Raw genomic sequence first — 24,572 nt, forward strand, 5'->3', positions numbered from 1 at the left:
AATCAAAAGCTTTCAAATGCATTATGTGTACTCCATTGTAAAGCTATTTTTTATTAATTTTATTAAGATCAAGACTTTTAAATATCCCTTTCAATTTAGATCACTTCAACATTTCTCCTTCACCCACAAAAAAAAAACATTTCTCCTTCACCCGCACTCGTTATGCAACGCCACTCGCCGGTGGACACCAGCAATGCCGCCAGGCCGTTGTTGCTCGCATGAGGAGGAATGGCCTAGCCTACGCCTGTTGCACTGCTACGAGCCCTGAAGGTTGGTGCTCTAGGTGCATGCGAGCTGGCGCCACCCCGAGTCCCCAGTTATTGTCCGCCTACACATCACCTTTTTTGACTATTGACGCTAGCCGTCAGTGTTTTTTCATGTGTCGATGATTTGGTGTACCTAGCTATAAGAAACTTGTTAAAATTGCAACTGTGCAACAAACTGCTATGAAAAAGATTCAAAAACTACTAGATAAAAACGATGATATGTTGGATAAGGAAATGGATCGTAGGTAAGCTCTGATTGCGATCTCAAAAGTCTTGAGTCAAAGTATGACGAACTTCAAAGTCGTCATGTGGCTCAGCCGATCATGAGAAGCTTTCCTATGAATTTTTTCAAAATTTCTTCAAAGGAAGCAAGATCTCGAAGAACTGATAGCGTCTCATGATGATCTTCAAAAAGAAAATGATTCATTGCTCGCTCAACAGATCAGTATCGCTCAGGAATAATTTGTCCCACCTTGCTTGAAATGCCTTGAACATGATAATGAAAATTCTTCAACTGAATGTTCAAATGCTTCTTAAACTGCAATATCTTCAACTGTTTTGTGGTTTCAATCCCCTCATCTGAGGACGCACAGGCGTGTACAAAAGCCTGAAAGGGCATCAAACCCTTTGCGATGTGCTCAAGAAGCAGATTCTGAACAGGAACCCTAGGAAGAGGGTATTGCATTTTTAAGAAAACTCAATGCTGATGGATCTTACTGGAAACCTGAGCAGTACCCCAAAACCACCCGGGTTGCTGCAAAAGGACCTCCTGCAAATCTATCCACTTTTATCTGGCTATGACTGTGATACTTCATATTCCTCTGATGAGTCATTTGACTCTAATTATAAACTGTTCAAAAATCAAAACGATGAAGTATTTGCCAGGTTTGTTGGAACTAACAACAAGAATGGTCCCCCAATGACAAAAATCTGGGTGCCCAAAAGTCTTCTAGAAAGTCTTTTAGGTGAATGTGGTCATGACACCACCAATGAAGAAGAAAAAACCCAGGGAAAATTCTTCACATGGGCCAAACTCGCCAAATGGTCGCAGACCTACTAATGATCGTGCTAATGCTTCTGCTTCGCAGGGAAACAATCACCGGTCTGATGAATATGTGCATTATTCTTCGAACCACTATGTTCACAAACCCACGAAGAATTTCTTTGCATATTCATTTGAATATTCTACCCCCCCCCCCCTAAGAGAAATGCATTTTCTTCAATGCCTAAATTCTCAATTGGCGCACTTTGATACATTGCTTCTCAGCCACCCTTACAGATGTGGGTGGTTAAGAAGAACTAATTTCTTCTGCAGAGTCAGGTCTTCAGACGAAATTCAAATCAGATAAAATTGATGGAAACCTTCAAACTGCTTGATGAGACGCAAGCCAATCATGAGGAAATGAATTATTCATTTCTCACGTCCTCTATGCTACTGAAATTACTCTATCACTAGACGAAATTCTCTCTGAGGAATTTGATTGTTATATTCTTCACTCTAAAGTATATGAGTTTGTAAGTCAGACTAATTCTTCTGCAGGAAGACACGCCGAAAGCCACTGAATGGATAATGGACATTGGTTGCACGAATCATATGACTGGTGATAGGAATTTACTTACTGATGCTCCCCTCACTCCGTCTCATCTGAAGCATATCGCATACGCTGACAAAGGGAAAAGTAAGGCATTGGTCTTGATTTCTCTGTAGGACCTCAGCCTATCACATGTCTATTGGCAAAAGCTTGAGAATGCTGGATGTGGCATTGGCGACTTGGACATGCTGGCATGAGGAATTTGAGCACCCTCCTGAAGAATAAACACATCATAGGTGTCGAGAGTGTCGAATTCGTCAAGGATCATCTTTGTGGTGCTTGTGAGTTGGGAAAGATGACGAGATCAAAGCACCCGACAATCATGACCACTACTCATCCCTTTGAATTGCTTCATATGGATCTGTTTGGTCCTACTCATTATGCCACACCAACGAGTGCAACATCACTATATGGTTCGTCATTGTTGACGATTTCTATTGTTACACTTGGGTGCATATCATCATGTACAAAACTGAAATGTAGGATGTCTTCAGACGATTCCGAAACCAGGCCATGATGGTGTCAAGATTAAGCACATCAGGAGCGATAACGACACCGAGTTCAAGAACACAAGTCTCAGTGACTATCTTGACGAACTTGGCATCACTCATAAGCTATCTGCTCCCAATACACCTCAACAGAATGGAGTCGTGGAACACAAGAACTGAACCCTCATCAAGATGGCTTGCATAATGCTTGACAAATACAAGACTCCTTGTCGATGATGGCCCAAAGCAATTGATACTGCACGTCACATGATCCTCATCACAGTTCTAAATTCCTCAAGAAGACTTCATATGAGCTTCTTACTGACAAGAAACCCAATGTGACTTATTTCAAAGTCTTCGATGCTAAATATTGAATTAGAGATCCTCATCACAGTTATAAATTTGCACCGAAAGCATACACAATTTCATGCTTGCTTATGGTAAGGACTAGCACACCTATAGTCTTCAACACCTATCACAACAAGGTTGTTGAAACTATAGATGTGCGGTTCGATGAAACTAACGGCTCGCAAAAAGAACACCTGCCTCTTGTGCTAGATGAAATGACTCATGAGGAATCCATAAAGTTAATAAGCACTGGTGAAATAGTGCCTGCTGAAGAAATAGCTGATGATAAAGTGGTCATCCGTCACCGTGAAGAAATTCCTAAGCTTGAAGAAAATGATGCTTAGGAAAATGCTCAACAACAAACAAGGCACTCGACCAGTACATCCTCGAAAAGCAAATGAATTGCAAATTGACCAAACCAACCTTTTGGTGCCCAATAACTAATTTTTGGTGCCCTATTATAGGGCTGTTGTTGGAGATGATTTAAAGTAGTTATTAAACATGAAGTAGGCCCCCCGCAAAATAAACATGAAGTAGGGCCAACAACAAATCATCTGACCGACATTTTAGTTACATCTCATTAAAAATTGCACTAACATGAAGTAGGGTTTCGATTTGTTCACGGCGCGGAGAAGAATGAAAATGGGGATAAGAGATAGAAAGGGCCAGGAAAAGATCTAGAACCCCCCCCCCCCCCCCCCCCCCCCCCCCCCCCCCTCAATGTGCATGTGTGCATGGCCCGACAGAACTCATGGCATACATGGGAGCGTTCGGCGAAGCATGAGATCAGTCGGCCAAGATTCCCATATAATCTAAGGTCGTTCAGAATCAAACTAGAGTGAAGTTGGCCGATCGATTGACGTAACAATATTGACGTAACAATATCCAGACACTCTGCAAATACTGTTTTCGTGCAGTGAATACCGCACCTCATGAGCTAGCTAAGTTTAGTTTCTATAATAGGTGTCAGATAGTTGGACAATAGTTGGACAGATGAACCGCCTGCATGTGTCGTTAATAGCCTTGTGAACGATGTAATTTATAATAACTAAGTTAATAAAGCTAGCCATGATGGCCTTTCCTTCAAAAAAAAAGTTGACCGATCGAGATTTTGGCCAGCCTAGAATAATCTTGTAGAGGTGAAAATTAGGCATGTAAATGGCAAATAAGCAGCGTCCAAATCCCGTCTAGTTAGCTTTTAGCTAGCTCCATAGTTTATTTTCCCAACAAAAAAATTTATTGAACTTTTAGATCATTATTAGTGGGTTTAAACAGGACCCAGTTTACATCCCTACTGAAAATGCTCCTCTGCCAAGGCAAGAACTTTGGTACCCACTGAATATTCACCAGCAAAAAAAAGAATATCTGAATAGTTTACAACAGCCTTTTCAACCAGGAAGGCAGCCATATATGCTTTTAGGAAGCATAGGGAAAAAAGGAAGGAACAAGTCACTCTGTGCAACATTTGGATCAAATATATACTGTATTTGTTTATGTTTATCTAACGTTGGTTGTCGTGTCTCCTGCAGCTATACATCTCAGCGCCTTCATGGTTTTTACAATGAATGAACAAGTCATTTACAGTGAAATGGTGTGTGGGTCATGTTCAACAAATGTGGGCCCTGTCCTGCCTCAAAATTAGTTTCCTTTTCAGTTAGTCTTCTAATTTACAGACTCATGGCCATGGGTTCGCTCGCATCTATCATCTCACCTTCCTATATGATTCTTCTTCTAACTGAGAAATAATCTGAAACAGATGGATGACAATAAATTGCAAGATGACCGAACCTGGACGAATCATTATAAGATGAAAAAAGAAGTACCCTCTACCTTCGAATATTGTCTCAGGAGAGAAGAACCATGCTAGTCCAAGGACACATCACTCAGGAGAATCCTATGCAGCTCGAGCACATCACATTGGTTGAAGCTTCGACAGCCGTAGTGGCAAATAGTCTGGCTGCTGCACAGAACAAGAAAGGTCCAATGCTTCACTATTGGGCAGTACGACAAGAACCCCAGTATCCACTTGTGATTTACAGAAATTGAATGTAAATAAAGGTAAACACATCTATATGTTTGGTAACAGATTTAAGCTTTAAAACAAATGCTTTCTTTTTACATCCTCCGTTAGTTTTGAAGTGTCATGTCAGCTACTTCTACTTATTGCACAAGTTTAAAACAAACGAAATCTTACTGTATAATGCAAAGGCACAACTTGGCATCATTGTGATGTGCTTGTGGGACCAGGGTTTTTTTTTGTTGAGCAGACGATTGATATAGTGCCTCAAAAGGCACCAGTGTCAATTGAGTCTAAATCATTTTCTCCAAAAAAAAAAAAGATTAAGCCTGAATCTGCTTAGTGAGGGGATCTTATTAAGTCTCGACATTTAGAAAAAATATCAATGATGATCTCACAGATGACAGAAGCATACAAACACTCTCAACAAAATTACCAGCACATAAATATCACTGAGCTACATACCGTACAATCAGTAGTCTACCGCACTTGATTCTTGTCAGAACCTGCAGAAGATTTTAAAAGGTAAATAGACAAATAAGAATCCAAGATAAGATCAATACTGTGATGATCATGTTTGTTCAGTCAACCAAGAGAATCAGAGACTTACTGAATATGCTTGACTTTGGTGGAAGCCAATTCCCTGATTTCTTTGATTTTGGCTCCTTCATGTGCCATATTTTCTGTGTTTTTTCACTTCTAACTGAATGTCTGCTGGATTCTCCCACCAAACTTACTCTCTTTTGTATCTTTTCATGATATATGGCTGGCGGAGAAAGTTTCAACGGGGGTACAGTCTCAATATGAAAAGACTTCTGACCTTTCTGGAGATTGTTCAGTATTTCAAACTGCAAAAGGAAATATCATGGCAAAAACTTTAGCTAGTACTACTATAGAAGTACAGAGTATAGGGCCAGATCCATTTTATCACCATTGCAAAACTAGAAATTAACTTAGATTTTTTATTAACTAAATTTAAAGTATTAGAGTGGACACTAAATTCTATATCACTGACCGAAGCATAACCAAGTACACAGCTGATATAATATCTAACACAGATAACTAAAACAGGATGTAATATTATATTCATTACAAGAGAGATATCACAAGTTATAACTGGACCAGGGCTTCCAAATATCACAAGTCAAGTTTTTGGAAAGCGCCTGGTAATAATAGAGAAATTTATTATACTAGCAGAAAAGAAATATCTCAAGATATTCCTACCCGTGACATCTGGTGAAGCCCACGAGATCTCTCAACATGATCTGTCTCGTGATTATGATGGACGCCATATGGTACTTCATGTTCAACCACGGGATAGTTGGGTAGCCCATTCTCAGCTATTATAGGTGATTTGTTCCGGGCTTGTGTGTCACTCATTGAGAGACAAACCGGACATCCATCTTTAAAATCCTTATTGGATGATTTGCTTTGTTCAGACTCACAGTGAAGATGTGTTGCATGTCCACAACTGAATACTCGAACTGCTGAAATAGCACCTTCTTTAGAAAGTGAGCAGTTGCATACACAACAGACAAAAGTCTGTGGAGCAAATCCATGACAAACCCCTCTCTTTAATAAGCTCAAGGTATAGAACGAATCATCCTCGATAACTGACTTAGCTGTTTCCTGCAAGCAGGTGCGCAAGGTATCAGAGGCACTATAATTTTTACACTACTGGATAAAATACAGAAGAAAATAACCAAAGAAGGTGATGAACTCGTTTCACCATAGTTAACTTAACTGGTCTTCCATATAGAACAGGAAATATTGCAAGAAAATACTGAAGAAACAACATTTAATTGAACAAATTAAGAAATTAGTTCAAGATATCATTGTCTCGACACTAGTTAGATCAGTAGGAATATGTTAATTGATCCATAAAGTGTATAAGCGCTTTACGGCACTTGGTTCATGAATTTAGCTAAAAAATGTAATATTAAAAGCCTTGGGTTATTTTCAATCACTTTAAGCACTGAAGCTTCAGGACAAGGGATACAAATCAACTTGACATAATGTAACAACTCTGCTCTATTGCAATGGAATATGTAATTTGTTATGTCAAAGATAATGGCCTATTGCCCAGTGATTGGTGTTTTGCAAAGCATCAAACGCCATGCATGTTATACTTACTAAGTAAACGGCAAAGGAAGGAAAATCAGTATGTGTGTACCAGTATTCTTTTTTCGTAGAGATACATAGACAGCATTCTATGTATGACAAGTTTAAAATCACCAAACTCTTGACTTCCATTGTCAGATAATAGCTTTGCCATAATTGCTGGCAGGGGTATATACCCAGACATTGCCTCAATTATCTCTCCAACAAATTGTGAGAAAACTCTCCGCAGAGTATTCAAACACCTTTGATAAGCTGAATTCACCATTTTTTGTGAGAATCCTTTGCCTGTTGGATGTCCATTTGTTGTTTCACCACCCACGGACCAACAACCTTTTCCATTTACAACCTTGCTTCCATACAACTTTTTCAGTGGATCTGAGAAACTGCACCAACAACATAATGGCATTAGCAGAAATTGTATCTACCAGCACGATAGAGGGACATTCTGATATGATGGCCCCTCAACAAAGTAAAAGTGCAACAATACTTTACACTGCTTGACAGATATCTATCAGTATTTAATAATAAGCCTTGCTTGAGATAATTGAACAGTATTAGCTTCGAGAATGGCATAAGATCAGCAGTCAGTACATTTTAGGATCATATTCCTAGCAATCTGTACAACTATACAAGGTACAAGTAGGGTGTGATCCAAATGTTTTTAAGCATCCGTGAGATCAGACTCACAAATTAAATTCCACCCCTGCAAATTACCTCAGAATTGCATCAGTTACAAGAGAGTGGAAAGTTAATCATCACTTAAGTGAGATTTAATTGATCCTATTGTTATACTCTCACTTGTCCATGCGCAGCTCCTGTGGCAGTGCCCAGGCCAATGACCAATAGAGATGATGCCTTAAGGTGGATATTTGGACAGTGCACATGCTAAATTACTAGTGAAAAGAGAACCATATCACATGATTCACATCTGCCAAATAACATATCACTACTAACAAAAACCAGCAACGACTATCAAATTTCTAGTTATAGATCCAAATAATAGGACAAAATGCCAATACATTGCAGTGAGAAATGATTTTGAAAGAAATTATTTATGTATATAACTATATATTGGCACAACTTACGAGTCAACCAGTTGAAACCAATGTAACTGAGACTCCTCTGGATCTAAACGCTGTGAATTCCTTTGGCACAATCCAATGGAGGAACGTAACACATCAAGCACAGGACGAGCCTGAATGAGAATATCAAATATGTTATCAACTGTACAACAGAGGATACAAATATAGGTTAGTATTTCAATGGGGCACAAGAAAAAGAACCTCGCTCATGTTTAGAACAATGTCTGGTTGCTCAATTTCAGAGATACTCTTTGACGATGTCCGAGAGAACACATTTTCCACCGAAGCGATAAACTGGTTAACTTTCTCATCTAGTCCAGCTAGAACAAGTTCCAACGCGCTCGCAACATCACCAACTCTCTCTTGCAGAAATGCAGCAGCATCTGTAACTCCATAATCTAGACAAAGGAGCAAACACCTCTCCAATCTGTAGCTATCGAAAGTCTCCAGAAACTTCAGAACTGACCTTGGTTCATACTGACACAGAAGCTGTGCAAGAAGGCGTATTTGATTAACAAAAAAAGGATGATGATCTCGCAAAGCATGTGCTGCCACTAAAAAAACTTCAACCTAACAAATTGCATCATAAAGGTCAACTTTGCACCTCTTCAGAAAAGTGGCAAATTTTGTACCATTCACCGTGACAAAATGAAGAAACAGCAATTGACATATTGGTTTGACAACAACAGTTTCAAATATAATATCGGAGTCTAAAGCTCCAAAAAACTAGAGTGCAATACTGCCCACAAATATGTTCTCAAGGAATCCTCTGGTTTTTCCAACCATGATATCTCACCAGGACTCAATCATCGTAACCAAACAATCAACTCTAGATCTGAAGTACAAAACTGCGCCCAAGGTCAGCCAAATACAACTACAAGGATACAATGATACCATCAGACTTCGAAGTCCATGTGAAGTACCTGATGACCGTACCTTAGTTGCAAGGAAATTTTTGCTTCTTGGTTTCATGTCATGATATTGACTTAGTGTTCAACCAACTGCTGATAGTTTGTTCAGATGAGAACATTTTGTGCAGTATAATGGTCAAGGTTCAAAATAGTGCTGATTCTACACTGGTGCCCCTCGAAGGTCGCCTAAGACCACTGCCTAGAGGTGAACCATAACCAGGCTCCGGCTAGTGAGTAGGCAATGTTTAACATCGCCTTTTGGGACATTTATAATGGTTAACATTAAGCAACTTTGGAATATTGCTTGATATGTCTAACAAGGGAGTGCTACTAACACCAAAGCCTGTAAAAAGCAGCTATGTCTGTGTTGTATTTGCAAAGCACATACTGCTCAATGATTCAATATAACGGTTATGGCAAATCACTGCACTACCAGTTGCCGATAGATTGTTCTCCCAGTACAACTTTTGTGACAATATAGTGGTGAAAGGCTCTACTAAAGTCTACACTGATGGCTTAAGGCTCCAACCGAAGGTATTTCATTATGGTTAAAAAGCTCTATTTCAAAAATACTGATGTTAAAAATCTGTCAAAAAACGTACCTCCAGATAGAGTTCAACTAACTTATCAGTCATAGAAATAGGATTGCGGTCAAACAACTTTGGGAGATTTGATAATCTCTGAAGATAATCTTCGAGTTCTCCAGAGTACAGACTTTCAACAATTTCATAGTTTCTGGCAGTAAGTTCACTGAAGTCAAGTTTTCCTGACAAGTGTACTTCGATTGCAGTTTTCAAGAAAAGAAAGAGGCTGCGGTGATCAGAATGAAGCTCTGCCAATATTTGCTGGATCTCATCATGAAAATGATCAATGACCAAGACAAATGCACACTCCCTAAGAAAATGAAAGGATAGGAGAGAAATTGAGCACATTCGGTAGAAAGACAAGCCAGCAAGTGAAAATTTAAAGGGGAAGAATATTACTAGTTAAAACATTAATTAACAAGCTCACCTGCTTAGATTGACTAGCTCAGCAAAACGAGATATTACTGTGGAACGAAACGACAAAGCTTCATCACTTGCCAATTGAAGTAACTTTTTGTTGATGAAGATAAATGCATGGTATGGTTCCATTGTATCCTTCATGTAACTATCTAAAGCAGCCAAATTCTGATTTCTGGCTGTATATATCATGCCACAGGCCTGTATAGTAACAATACATTTACAGTCATAAGCTGAAAGATATTTTTGAGCAGCAGAGCTATATTATACAGGTGAACTTTCCAAAGGTAGTAGTGACAAACCTGATGAAAATGGGCATCTAAACAAAGATTCAACACATAATCAGAATTCCAGTCAGTTTGAGGAACCACGTTGAAGAGCTGAAGAACTTCTTTCTGAGGTGGCATCTTTTTATCATCATATGATGTAGTGGATGACGTGAGGTATTTAAGAATGTGCTTGAGAACTCTTTGAGATGCATTTGCCCTTTTATGGGAAACAAAAAAGGACACAAATTCAATTATATGACCGAAGTCATTCACTGAAGGCCAAAGTTCCGATTCTTCGGACTCAGCAGTACCCACAACAACGGAATGGATCGCCTCATTTTCTAAACCAACAATATGAATGATGGTGTCAACTACACTTTGTAACAAAATATTTTGACTATCTGGGCTTTGAATATCAGTATCTTCTTCATCCTTAGATACAGATGCATCAAGAGTACTAGAAGTAGATTCAAAATTCTCTTGTGCAAAAGCACACTTGACAACTTCCAAAGTAGCTTCCGTATCCATCCATAGTAGATAGCATATGTTTGGGCATTTTCCAGAAGAAGAACTAAAACCCTTAAATACTTCAGAAGTGAGCATTTTAGAGTCCTCGAGCATGAATCGCAGAAGTTCTTTTCTCACCGCATGAAGTTGGGCTCGGGGAATTCTTCCATGCCCTGCAAAAATAGATCATGTGATAACATATCATGGAGTTGAATTGTCTTATAAGAGGATCCTATATAGCATTAGCATGTTCATATGTATTCCTAGTTCAGAACATAATCCTGTTGGAAGTATGCAGATGTTCCCGTGAAGAAGACACAACACCAGCACATTATAGTAAATCTGAACTTTCCAATTATAGAAAATCACAATTGAAGCACATAGTTTTACTAACACACTTTACAATCTACCAGATTCAAGGCCCACCAAAAGCCCAACAGCACAGGAAAAACAGTCTAAGGTCAACATTAAACTAGCATAGAACTTATGAAATAGTAAAAAAAAAATGCCGTGAATGGCTTACATTACTAACCTGGAGGAAATGCTAGGCCCTGGAAGCAATACTTCAGATAAACAAGCATTCTGTAGCTGTTAAAGTGAAAATATGGTAAGATACTGGCCTTCCGCATAGCACTAGTATTATATTCTAAAAGAAACAGCAATTGCATATACAAAACTAGGCCGCTAGAAGTATCAAACAGAATCAAGCAAGTCTAACCAAGCCCTTTGAAAGCATGGGATGTTTTTTTGCTTAGTATCAACATTTTTATTCACACTCGTGCATATCATAGAGAAATCTCAGGTGAAACATAAAGATGCATTTCAAATGAAGATTCATGTAAAATGCAATGATAAAGATTCATGTAAATTGCAATGATAACCAGGTAACTAATGCTAAGAAAATTATCAAATTCTGATTAATCAATTTACCAGAACAGATATTCAATCAGGAACTTCGGAATAACACAAGTATGCTCAAATCACATATCAATAACTTGAACATAACGTGTACTATTATCTCATCTATACGAGCAAAATGATTGATTATAAGCGAGTTTAATACAACTCTTACTGGCAGGAGTATGGCATACCAAGTAGAAGTAGCATCTTTTCGAGTAGCATTCTGGATGACAGATAGAAGTTCCTCCAGAGGTGTACGGAAATCATTCAACCCTTGGTTAAATAAATAAATTAGAGCACCATATAACCCATGCTCACGACATAGTCTGACTACCTGCATACAGAACAAGTAGAACAATATCGTGCGGATGCATCAAATTACAAAAACGGTACCAGAAGATACTGAAAAGGGTTTTTTCTTGGTCAATGAATGTAAACAATGACAATGAAACATGTCTGATAAAGCTCTACAAATGTGCCTCTTACACTACTGATGCATACCTGATTAAAATCCAGTGATGAAATATCCATATGAAGAATGCATTGCTCGACTCGCTGCAACCATCCTTTGCCACTATAATGCTCTACTAGAGCTTGCATGATCTACAAATCAAATTGGCATAAATGCATAATCATTTGCAAATTCATGTGCTAACACTAGAAAATCCTCAGTGGCACTCACCTCAGGGGGTAAAGAACCCAGCATATCTTTCAATATATATGGCTCTAGTACCTCCAGAAATATACCTGTTATTTATGTCATGTCAGCCTTTTCAAGTTATAGCAGTAATTTAATAACAGAAACATGTGCGTGCACAATCTTATCAGCAAACAGATCAATTGACATACGCAAAACATTTCTTATACTATACCACATGAAAATTAATATAAGATCCTCTAGAATATTCCTTTAAAGACTGGAATCTTCAAAAGTGCAAGTAAAATTATTCCAAATTAAATGGAGTCAGAGCAATAAAAGAAAGAAAAAAATGCCTGGCTACGCAACTAGAGCCCATTAAAGCATCCATCAAAAGAGATTTACAGAATGCCTGCAACTTAGAACTGAAGCAGGAAAGTATCTTCCTTTGCGTTCTTGTAGAGAAAAAATTAGGAGGACCACAGGATGTATCAACGAATGATCTAAAGAAAGATGCACTAAACACGGAAGGGAGAATTTGCATCAACTTCAGGCATGAACAGAATAAACATCAGAGTTAAGCAAAATAAGAAGGTTGCTAGTTCTTATGAGTTAATTAGAACAAGCCTACCTCCACTTTGGGCAGCAACAAACTTAGAGAAGACTGTATCAAACAGGATGTCATTCCGCCCAATGTGAACACAAAACTCAACTGCAACCCCTCCTACACGAGCATATTGTTCTTCTCTCTGTGTCAGCAGGGATCTATCGGCGTCTATCAGGCCATCTGCTGCTCCCCCCTTTCCAGTATGATTTGACAATGCAATTGAAATATATTCAAAGACATAACCTATATATGACAGCAGCAACTCTACTAAATACGGCATTATGGCTCCCCTTATAGAATCAACTGTTCTCGGAAGATCAACAACACCCTGTGTGTGACCGTCATAAAGCTTCATCGCCATGTCCAGTGCACCCATCCAATCACCAGCCATTTTTAGTGCTTCAATCCGCTCTTTCCATGGAAGAAGTCGCGAAACTGTAAGAAAGCTTGGGCCAAGAATATATACTGTAGCACCTCTCACTGCTACTGAGTTGTTAAAATGCCTCTCAGGATTGCCAAACCTGTTAGAAAAATGTGTATGGTACAGTATGCTGTCATCGAAGACAAAACCATCAAGAATAAAGATAGTCCTGCGAAGCTCACTGCCATCTTTTGAGAACAAACAGAGCTGCCCTTTCAAGTTAAGGACAGCTAACATCTGAATGGAAAAAAAAAGTAATTTGATTTTAGAACTGGGAAAAAGACACAGACTAAATGAATAACCAAAAGGGGAGACTTTTGCATGCCTGATCATTTAACCAGGCAACGCCAACAGCGGCACTATCAAGCTTCCAGTCCTTATGTCTGATCATCTTCGATTTAACAAATTTTGCAACTTGTACTTGACGGTCCCATGCAAGCGCAAGCCAAGATACCCGCTCTTCATCTATAGTGTTGTCATTTTTAGCCCAAGAAACTAAAATTTACCAATATAAGGAACCACCAATCATTGTCAATGTCTAAGGAGGTCTAATCTTACCAATCAGCGATGAATCAGTGGAGGGCGATGTGTATTTCCATGCAGCATAAGCAATTGACCCTTCACGTGCTCCTTCTGGTCTAGAAAAGTTCTCAATATGGTCAACATGGTCAATGTTGGTACGGAGTCTAACCTAACAGGAGAAAGACATAACAACATAAATCAGTACAAGAGTCACGGTAAGTTCACGAGATAACAGATAGTGAAAAAACTATAAAATGTTTCCATTATTAAATATATCATCCGTACCACAAGAGCGTGTTGATGCATAATGAACATGACTGTAACACCATCCTCCAATGGAGAAGAACCTTCATTGAAAAACTTCCATCCAGAATCTACTCCAACTACACCTCCCATCATGCTCCCAAGACCACCACTGGAGGAAGTTGGTAGGTTGCCCTGCGTAGATGAGTTGCCAGAACCAAAGGATTCATCCGCTAGAAGAGGACAGGCTGAGAGCACGATTCCAGTGTTTCCATCAAAAAGGCGCTGGCAAAGTGTAGCTATGTTTTGTCAGAGCAGTAATATATTTAAAGGGGGATCAAGTGGATTAATATGTGTACAATGGAAGGAATGATGTTTTTTCATACCTGGGTTCCCTTAACAGTCAAGCGATTAATGACGGGGATAATAGAGAATGTGTGCAGAAGAACAAGCCCTTTTGAATCACCAGTGATGGCTTTAGATTGGCGGATAAAACAAACATGCACTACAGCTCCTGTATGTTCACCATATATAACTTTTGCTGCAGTAGCCTTCTGTACATCCCAAATTGTCATATGACCATCACCATATCCTACTAGCAGAAGATCCCCTTGTGGGTTAAAGCACATGGCAGTCACTGGTGATTGGGTTTTCTCACCTTGGTTCCAAAAGAACTGCATCTGAAATAATAAAAGCAATCTTTACAGACCGAAAAATCAAAGTGACATACAATTCCCAGGACATCAGAACCACTAATCTACAACAACTGTCCTCATTTCAAATCATAACCAGTATTAGGGTTTTATTATGTTCCACATTTGAGTTCATCCAACAAGATTTTTGAATAGCAAATGGCTACAGGCTTATAAGATTAGTAGCTATATGTGCAGCCACTGAATTATTATATGACTGGCAAACATTTGAAATGTGCAGTACACCCCAATCCAGGAGATTACTTTTCAAGTTCATGTACTATCTTGGAAAAATATTAATTTTCAGCGAGCAAGCAAGAGAAGAGAACACAAGGGTTAATTGTTCAGAGATTAATTGGTGAACTGTGGAACAAGAAGTTAAAAGTGCCTTGATGATTTGGGTGAGCAAAACATTAAAAAAAAACAGTTTCTTCTGGTTCCTTGTTTGTAAAAGAACATAGAGATGTATCATAATCATCTGAAACATCTGGATGCATCTAACTATTTCTACCATTTATGTATGGCATGGTAATCAATGTCACACAATCAATCAGCTTTTTAAATAGAAATTATGGCAAATCAATCAAAGTTGGCATGATTAGATTCTGGCACAAAGGAATAGTTGCTTTAAATGTATGAATATTTGAGTAAGGAGCCCTTGTCTTCTTTTGTTGCCATCAACTGCTAAAGACTATAAGTGGGCCCCACTATGAAGGATGTGGTACTGTTTGGCCTATTTTCCACAGCCTTGCCTTAGTGAACTTTGGACATAAGTGTGAGAACAGGGAATAGGCGACACAAAGAATTTAGTGTGTACATAAACCCCACATGGTCAACTTCTGGCAACACCATAAAGCACGCAAATCTGACAGGGTGATGCACAAGTCCTGCTGACAGTACCAATGTACAGCAACAGATAAGTATTTTTTATATATTATTATGTGCTGCATGTAGTGTTTTCTTCTTTATTCCCTATTAAACAACCAGATGGATTACCGAAAATAACAAGCTCCAGTGTGTAGATTTATTCCAATGTGTTACTGTCACTGATGCATAGCATAGCAGCAACTGGAATTTCAGTCATGTTAATAGGGCTCAGATGACAAATGAGCCACTTGAGCAGATTCCTTGTGGGGACCTTATTCTACCTCTTGTTTCTGCTCCAAATCTAAGATTCTGTATGCTTTTGAAATTCTACCTAAATGCCATGTTTGTATTCAAGTCTCGCATACTAGGGCAGTAATGGGAACACCAGATGTTTGCACATCAAGTTCAATATCATTATTTGCAACACACTGAATCTGGATTGACTTAATTATACAAGATGTAAGTGCAACCCCGATCACAAGACTTATTTCAGAATAATGGTGCACAAATACAATGTATGGTCATCCCAGTAAAATTGGTATGACCACATCTTTTTTCCTCTCAAATTTCTCTTCAAGTCAAGGAAGGTGTGAAGTCCGGCAAACTGTAACACCAAGTGATGCCTACAACTCTTGCAAAATTGCGACCCCAAGTAGTGTCTATGACTCAGTGTTATCTAATGAATCATCTTCAAGTCTATACCACATAACCACATAATACTGAAACATCTTGAAGTCCAACATGTGAAGCATACCACTGAACCATATAGTGTATTGACCAAAACAAGCAATATGCACACCAGCACCAAGGAGGCAATGACTAACCTTTGCATCTGTATCATCAGCTTGATGGATGGAGTATTTGCTTGGGACAATGATAACAGATCCAGTGGACATGCCCATGGCAATATAGCTCCTATGTACTGCTAAGACCTGGGGAGAGCCATGGTCCTGTCTAAAAGACGGAGATGCCATGGCACGAGTTATTGGGTTGTCCACCTCAATCTGCATGTAACCAATAGCTGGTTGCCCCTTCCCAATCCCCTCCAGGTGCATGGGTTGCGCTGCTGCTCCCTCCTCCCAGTGCTGCCCAAATGAGGCCTGTCTCTTCTCAAGCTCCTCAGCCCGCTCCAATGGTTTCATCGGTAACTTCGGCCTTTTCTCCGCATTTTTTTCAGCCATCCTGCTGATCTCCAACCTCTCTTCGATCACCTTATCAATGATGCGCTCAGATTCCAGTTGCTCTTCCAAATCAGTGTCAGAACGTTCAACTTCCAGACCATCATCAGTCTTTTCCTCGGAAACTGACCCATCTTGATCCACAATCTCACTATATTCCGCTAAATTTCCATCACTAAGTTGTTCATCACTATTTTCTTCATCAACAAGCCCAATTTGATTCCCAACTTGATATGTTTCTGCCAAATTCTCGCCCCCAAGTTGCTCCTGCTCATTGGCATTCTCCACAGCAACGGAGTCGACATTGCCTAGGTCTAGCAATTCGGAGGGCTCGAAATTCTCTTCAGTCCCAACTTCCCCATGCTTGTCCTCTGCCAATTCTTCACCCGCACTCCCACCGACAGCTTCCTCGGTCACCCTAGCAACCACTTCCTCACTGACCTTCTCAGCTACTTCCTCTGCTTCGAAATTTCCAGCGGAAAGGATCCCCTCCGAGGCTTCGGAGCCGGAGCCGGAGCCCTCGTCAAGGAGCTTCTCGATGGGCGCGGAGGCGGTGCGCCGCGACTTAATTGCAGCGGCGTGCGGGGTGAGAACGGCGCGGGACGCGGCTGCCGCCGCGGCCAGGGCGGCGCCGGGCTTGGGGCTGGGGCGGACACCCCGGAAGAGCGAGGGGAGCGGCCTCGCCGAGGAGGTGGATGAGGAAGCAGCGTTGCTCGAAAAGGTTCTCGAGACGAGGGAGGAGAGCGTCGCCGACGGCGATGCGGATGTGGATCTCCCGGGCGAAGCGGAAGGCGATGGCAGAGGAGATGGGGGAGAAGGTTTAGGGGGCGGCGGTGGGGCTTTGATACGGGTTAGGGGTTTGAGGTTGGTGGCGGGCGTACGGGTTGGCTCGTCGTCGCCTTCGGAGTCGGAGGAGGAGAGGAGGAGCAGCAGGTCGTCGACGGCGCGGCGGTGATCGGCGTCGGCGTCGGAGGCTGAGGAGGAGGCGGGAGACGACGGGAGGAAGGCGTCGAGGTCGAGCTCCTGAGCCGGTGGCCGCGGCGGTGGCGGGGTTGCCATCGCCGGCGACGATGACGGCATGGGGGAGATGGTCGCCGTCTCGCCGAGGTGCGGTGGTGCGGAGCTTGGGAGTTGGGATGCTTTCGGTTCCGATGTTGCTTCGGTTGTATCATCATCAGTCCGTCAGGTGCCAAGTAGGCCTACACGGGCCGAGACCATACGCATTGCGCGGGCTCGAAAGGCTCGTGTCCTAAGCCCAGATCACGTATCCACAAAGAAAAAAAAGGAAATGCTATCCGGAAACCTCAGATTTTTTACATTTCCCAGCGAACGCGTCAGCCACCCTTGGATGAGAGTGTGAATCTTAAAGCAGGGGATTGTTGCCACGCCAGAGAGGAAAACGTTCGCTGAGAATGGCTTATCCGCGAACAAGATGACATCATACATCCCATCTCATCTCTGTGTCAAATCCGAGAAAACTCCACATTTCAACCCCGAATTAACCAGTCGGTTCAATTTATTACCCTCATCTTCGAAAACGGTCACAATGCACCCTCAAGTTACCACATAGTTCAAAAGGTAACCTTTGACTCGGTTTTGGGAGTTGGCTACCTAGTCAGCTTTTGACTCGGTCAAAACAGGTTGACCATCTCAAAATGAAGTCAAGGGTTATTTTTTGAGCACTGTGGCAATTTGAGGGTGCAATTCAACCGATTTCAAAGATGAGGGTTATAAATCGAGGCTAGTTGAGGGTTGAAACGTGGACTTTTCAAGTCAAATCCCTACCCCATTTCCTCGTTGCGGCGCCGCGGAGGGAGAGCTGCTTGTCTTCATCCTCCGCGCTCGATTTGGGGCTCGCCACATTTCGCGCATAGTGCAGTCCTAGTTGCCCAAACGCGCACCCCCCTAGTTACCCGCATGCCCTTTTGTGCCTACCCATGCGCAGGGCAGGGTACGCCTAGTTTTTCCATTTCATCCTTTTAATACTATTCTTTTATTTCTTTTAGGAAAAAATTCAAAAAATATTACACATTTTTAAAAAATATTCACAGATTATAAAAAGTATTAGTGAGTTTGAAAATTGTTCCTAATTTCAAACAAAAAATGTTCATGAATTTGAAAAAAAATCTGATTCTTTTAAAAGTATCCATGCTTCAGGAAATGGTTGTAAATTTAAAAACTTGTCCCCCAATTTCAAAAATTGTTAGTCGATTCAAAAAATGTTCACAAAATCATAAAAGATTCGCATATTTTAAAAATTGCTCTTAAACTTCTGAAAAATCTCATGAACTAGAAAAATGTTCTCGGGTTTCAAAAAAGTAGACAAAAAGGTGCGCTTTGCCGCGCCCAGCTATAACCATGTTCTCCATGTACATTTTATGTAGGTTTGGGTTATGCATTGTTGGTGATGGTGGATTTGAACGTTTGTCTATGTTTATCCGCAAGATCCTATTCATGGCCTATGTGTCCCCTTAGGTTATGAATATTTTGTGATGGGGGCAAATCATGTTCTCCGTCTGAGGCGGAAAACAATAGCCTAATCGCACATGCGAAGCATTCATGCGCATGACCATACATTTCGGTGACTTTTCACGTTAGCGCCACACACACATAGTTTTCTTTTGGCTCTCTGCCATTTCTGCCAATTTTCTTCTAGTTTAATCTTTTTTTATTTTATAGTCTTATTTTCCACCTTTACAAAATACCTAAACATTTTTAATGTGTGGACATTTTTAAGCACATACAAATTAGACATGTAACGAATATCCATTTCTGAGCCCAGACTCATGTGTACCGATCAAGAAAAAATTCACAGAAAATTTGAAAAAATATCCATTTTTGCATGGTAGATAATTTGGTGCATGAGGTGCGCTCCAAATTTTAAATTATTTGAACATATGAGTAGCTATTAGCAAAAAAAATTGAGTCCGGATAATATATGAAAAGAAAACTTTTTTACAGACCCCGAATTTGTCTTTTTTGCTGAGAGCTAACCAGATGTCCAAATGATTTGAATTTTGGAGCGGACCTCACGCACAAAACTATCTACCATGCAAAACAAATTGGAATTTTTTGAATTTTTCTACTATTTGTCTTAAATTTGTTCTTCATTGCGGGTGCAGATGAGCCTGGACACAGAATCACTGCTCTCGACATGTGAACATTTTAGAAATGCATGGTCATCTTTTGAACACATAACCATTTTTAAAAACATATGAACATTTTTAATCGCACAAACATCTTTAACATATTAACATTTTTTTACATGAACATTTTCTAAAAGCACATGCATATTTTTTGTAAACATTCACATTTTTAAAACAAGATAAACAATCTTTTGAAGTATACACTTTACATGTCCTCTATAGCTCATGTGAGAGAAAAAATGTATGTACCATTTTTTAGCAATTGTGATAAATGAAAGAAAAAAATGGAAATAACCATGGGCGTATGTGGCCATATGTGCCCAACCCTTTCCCGTGTCCTATGCTGTTTGGTTGAAGCACTCGTGGCTCCCACTCAAAGAAAAAATCTGAAGTTGCTGTGTCCGAAGAAAAATAAACCAATTGAAGAAAACCATGCTCCTGGCTCTGAAAAACTTGGTTGACAAAATTATGTACCTGGCTAGTAAAAGACTGTTGAAAACCGCATTACAGCATAAAAAATATCTAACCAGTTTAAAAAGCCATGTTCCCAGCTCTTGGAAAACCTAGTTTAGATTTTTGAAATGCTCTTAGTGTTTTTAAATCATGGATTTAAAAAAAGTGTTCAGGGATTTTAAAAGATGTTCGTAAAATAAAAATATTTTGTTAATTTATAAAGGTTTTAATGAATTTTGAACAATATCTAAAAATTTGAAAAATATGAATGAATCAGAAAAAACATAAAAATTAAGGAATGCCAGAAAAAAACAGATAAAAAAGAGAAAAGAAACAGTCAAAAGAACCAAAGGAGACTGTGCCGCGAAAATATAAACAAAATTGATGAAAACTATGCGCCACCCATTTTTTTCTATTGAAATGGAAGCTCGTGGGCTGGTCATTGATGAGACCGCACACAGCACGCTCAAAGGCAGCCAGCTCTACCACACAACCGGGGCCACATTGCGCACAATCTGACGTACAGGGTACACCACAGCAAGATGGCCCACTTGTCAACCACTGTAAATCTGCATGTGGCCTGAGCGATGGCCTAGGTAGCCACGGTTAAGTTGTAGAGGATGTTCACGATTTTTTTAATTATTAATTTGCAAATTGTTATGGTATTTCAATAAACATTAGAATTCAAAAATTGTTTGCGATTTTTGAAAACTAGTGCATGATTTTTAAAAATGTTCACAAACTTGAGAAAATATTCCTCCGTTGCCGCATCAATCTCCACGAACATAGTTTTTTTGACCATGGTTGCTGATAAAGAAGCATGAAATAATAAATGAAAAGTATAAAATAAATAATAAGAGAAAGATGAAGGAAAAAGCAAATAATGCATGGCTGCCCCAAGAACCACCCTGGCCAAGGTCTCTTAGGGGAAAACCATGTAAGGCAAGAAACGAGAAAAAGGCTGAAAGGATCCTTCCAAACCAAAAGTAAAGGTAATAAGGGCATCTCGAATGTTGGCCTCCCAAACTAGACACCATGTCCAGTTGCGGATCGGTAGGGAGCAGTCCACTGACACTGATGTGGGAGCTGCCACCAAACCCTACCCGCATACATTCCAAATTAAAGTGTATTTTAACAAAACGGATGGTTCATGCAAACTGAATGATTTCAATATAAACTGAATGAAAACATTTACATTTCAGACATATTTCAACAAAACTATAGCGGACTAGAATAGGATATTCTAACCTAGTCTATTGCGGTCAAGGCAGAGCCCATTTCCCACGACATGTTTTCCCCATGTCCAACAGCAAGATCACCGGCCCGTCGTGAGCCTAGAGCTAAATGCTTTAGCGGGAGGGAAAGAATAGCCTCCCCTCCGCGAAGACCGAATAAGTGGTTAGTTTTTGGGCGGGAGAAGACGGTCGCGGTACCTATGCCCCCGCAAAGAGGGAAAGTCACGGGTTGTGTAATCCGGCAAGATGGTGGCGGTGGCCTTCCTGAGACCCAAGCGGCGGCGGCTTCCCATGGTCTTGTTGGGGAAGGTTGCATGGAAAACAAAACAAATCATACGAAACACCCAAGATCTATTCTATGGAGATGCTAGCAACGAGAGGGGAGTGTCTACATGCCCTTGTAGATCAAAAGCGTTAACGATCTAGCGATCGTGTACGGCGTAGCTGTACTCCCTTCGCGGTCCAATCTGATCTAGCGGCAAACGAACGACACCTCCGAGATGTGCACACATATGGCTCGGCGATGTCTCCTCCATCTTGATGCAGCAAGGGAGGGTGGAGAGGTAGATGGGATCTAGGCCAGCTTGATGGCACGGTGGTGGTGGTGGCAGCAGAACTGCAGCATGGCTTCGCTAAGCGTTTGCGCAGAGGAGATGGGAGGAATTAGGGAGAGGCGGCGACCAAGGGTGGAAGGGCTGTTGCCCCCCGCGCCTCCCCACCTTTATATATGCACTAGTAGAAAACAGGGCTTTGGTTGGAGCCTTCCAAGCCCATTAGTCCCAGTTCAATCAAGAACCGGGACCCATGGGGGGCATACGTCCTGGTTCGTGCGCCCAGGGGCCCGGCCGGGCCTCGGAGGCATTTGTCCCGGTTCATGTGACCCATTTGTCCTGGTTCTAGCCACGAACCGGGACCAATGGGATCGCTCCTGGCCCACAGCCATTGGTACCGATTCGTGAACCGGGACCAATGGGACTCGCTCCTGGCCCACAGCCATTGGTCCCGGTTCGTGCCTAGAACCGAGACAGAAGGGGGGCCTTTAGTCTCGGTTCCAGCCACAAACCGGGACCAATGAGGTGGCTATATATACCCCTCGCGCGCGAGCAAAGCACTCCACACTGCTCTATTTTTTCTGGCCGGCAAGGGGAGAGCTTTGTGGTGCTCTAGCTCACCTCCTATGCACACAAGGTGTTCGATGAAATGCCCGAGCCACACTAGTTAAGCTTTCTCCTCTCGAAGCTCGACCTCCAAACTCCATTTTCCCCGAGATTTGTCTAGATTTAGCGGTCCGTCCCATCCCGTCCCCGTCTTCACCGCCGTCGATCGCCCGCGCCGATCTCGTCGCCTGCATCACCGTGGTGAGCCTCTTGTTCTTATCTTCTTCTGAAAGAAAAAAATTCTTACTTTAGATAGATACTTGTCTAATTTTCTTACTTTTATTATTGCTTGTTATTATATAGTGCGATGGTTTTGGTATCCGCCTCCGTCGGCCCTCGTCCTGTCTATGATTCGGATGTGGTATATATTATCTTTTATAACTATTTGGTTCATTTGTTGTTTATGACAATTATGCCCATCAAGTTGACATAGATTTTATTTATCTAGGAGGTAGTTGAACCAGAAATTTCAACCGACCCTATTGTCGAGAGGTTAAATTTAGTTGAAGAAGAAAACAATTATTTTAAGGAAAAAATAAAAAAATTGAGGAGGAGAAGATGATATTGGAGTTGCATGTTGCGGATGTCGTCGATGATCACAAGATCAAGATGGATGCAATGCAGTTGAAGATTAGAAAGATTAGAAAGTATGTCATTCATATTGAGGCTTGGTATCATTATGCCGTTAGATCAATTGTTACCTTGGTTGTGATTATGATCGCATTTGTTGTTGCATTGAAAGGTTTTACATAGTTTCAATGTATGGTTTAACTAGATGCTCTGGAGAGCTATATGTTGTTCAATGAGAACTATGTATGTACTTTGGTTTTAATGTGATGATGAACTTCTATTAATTTGGTCACTTATCTATTCATGATGTTCTGTAATGGTTTTTGACACACTTAGTTATATATAATGCACGTAGATGAACCGACAATGGATGTACGGTGACAGACACACCTCCGAGTACATTAAGGGCGTGCATAATTTTCTCAAAGTGGCTGAGGCGAACAAGTAGAATGGTTTTATGTGTTGTCCATGCCCTAATTGTGGGAATACGAAGTCTTACTCTGACCGGAAAATCCTTCATACCCACCTGCTTTATAAGGGTTTCATGCCACACTATAATGTTTGGACGAAGCACGGAGAAATGGGGGTTATGATGGAAGTCAGCAAAGAAGAAGAGGACGATGACAACTATGTGCCCCATGAATACGGTGATGCTGCAATGAGGGAAGCTGCTGAAGATCAAGAGGAACCAGACGATGTGCCCGATGATGATGATCTCCATCGGGTCATTGTTGATGCAAGGACACCGTGCGAAAGTCAAAAGGAGAAGCTGAAGTTCGATCGCATGTTAGAGGATCACAAAAAAGGGTTGTACCCCAATTGCGAAGATGGCAACACAAAGCTCGGTACCGTACTGGAATTGCTGCAGTGGAAGGCAGAGAATGCTGTCGCTGACAAAGGATTTGAGAAGCTACTGAAAATATTGAAGAAGAAGCTTTCAAACGATAACGAATTTCCCGATAGTACGTACGCAACAAAGAAGGTCGTATGCTCTCTAGGATTGGAGGTACAGAAGATACATGGATGCCCTAATGACGGCATCCTCTACCGCGATGCGTACGAGGATTTGAACGCATGCCCGGTATGCGGTGCATTGCGATATAAGATCAGACGAGATGACGCTGGTGATGTTGACGATGAGCCCCCCAGGAAGAGGGTTCCTGCGAAGGTGATGTGGTATGCTCCTATAATACCATGGTTGAAACGTCTGTTCAGAAACGAAGAGCATGCCAAGTTGATGTGATGGCACAGAGAGGACCATAAGAAAGACGGGAAGTTGAGAGCACCCGCTGACGGGTCGCAGTGGGGAATAATCGAGAGAAAGTACTGGGCTGAGTTTGCA

The 24,572-nt window shown here is 41.0% G+C and overlaps 1 protein-coding gene across 3 annotated transcripts; it reads right to left on the bottom strand.

The window, feature by feature from the left end:
• Positions 1-4,034: 4,034 nt before the first annotated feature.
• Positions 4,035-17,835, bottom strand: LOC125513484. 3 transcript variants are annotated; one of them, XM_048678613.1, is made up of 21 exons: positions 16,316-17,835; positions 14,319-14,612; positions 13,975-14,217; positions 13,726-13,858; positions 13,493-13,632; positions 12,771-13,404; positions 12,185-12,249; positions 12,004-12,105; positions 11,694-11,836; positions 11,135-11,190; positions 10,129-10,775; positions 9,837-10,027; positions 9,428-9,719; positions 8,116-8,403; positions 7,918-8,027; positions 6,885-7,215; positions 5,936-6,340; positions 5,322-5,559; positions 5,177-5,217; positions 4,525-4,654; positions 4,035-4,441 (listed from the first exon to the last, which is right to left on the bottom strand). In XM_048678613.1, the coding sequence occupies exons 1-19, from the start codon at positions 17,747-17,749 to the stop codon at positions 5,192-5,194; spliced, it is 5,772 nt and encodes a 1,923-aa protein (XP_048534570.1). In that variant the 5' UTR covers positions 17,750-17,835; the 3' UTR covers positions 4,035-4,441; positions 4,525-4,654; positions 5,177-5,191. The 3 variants fall into 3 exon arrangements, with proteins under 3 accessions (XP_048534570.1, XP_048534569.1, XP_048534568.1); XM_048678612.1 differs by having other exon boundaries at positions 4,525-4,651; positions 8,116-8,484; XM_048678611.1 differs by having other exon boundaries at positions 8,116-8,484.
• Between the last annotated feature and the right edge of the window lie 6,737 nt (positions 17,836-24,572).

Source organism: Triticum urartu, chromosome 6 (assembly GCF_003073215.2).
Source record: "Triticum urartu cultivar G1812 chromosome 6, Tu2.1, whole genome shotgun sequence".
Taxonomy (NCBI): domain Eukaryota; kingdom Viridiplantae; phylum Streptophyta; class Magnoliopsida; order Poales; family Poaceae; genus Triticum; species Triticum urartu.

Bases quoted from the DNA above. Each gene is read 5' to 3' on its own strand.
- LOC125513484 (XM_048678612.1), bottom strand. From the start codon at position 17,749: ATGCCGTCATCGTCGCCGGCGATGGCAACCCCGCCACCGCCGCGGCCA. The intron at 12,250-12,770 runs GTAGGCTTGTTC...CATAAATAACAG, and splicing joins TGTTGCTGCCCAAAGTGGAG to GTATATTTCTGGAGGTACTA. The intron at 10,028-10,128 runs GTTTGTCACTAC...GTTACTATACAG, and splicing joins TAGATGCCCATTTTCATCAG to GCCTGTGGCATGATATATAC.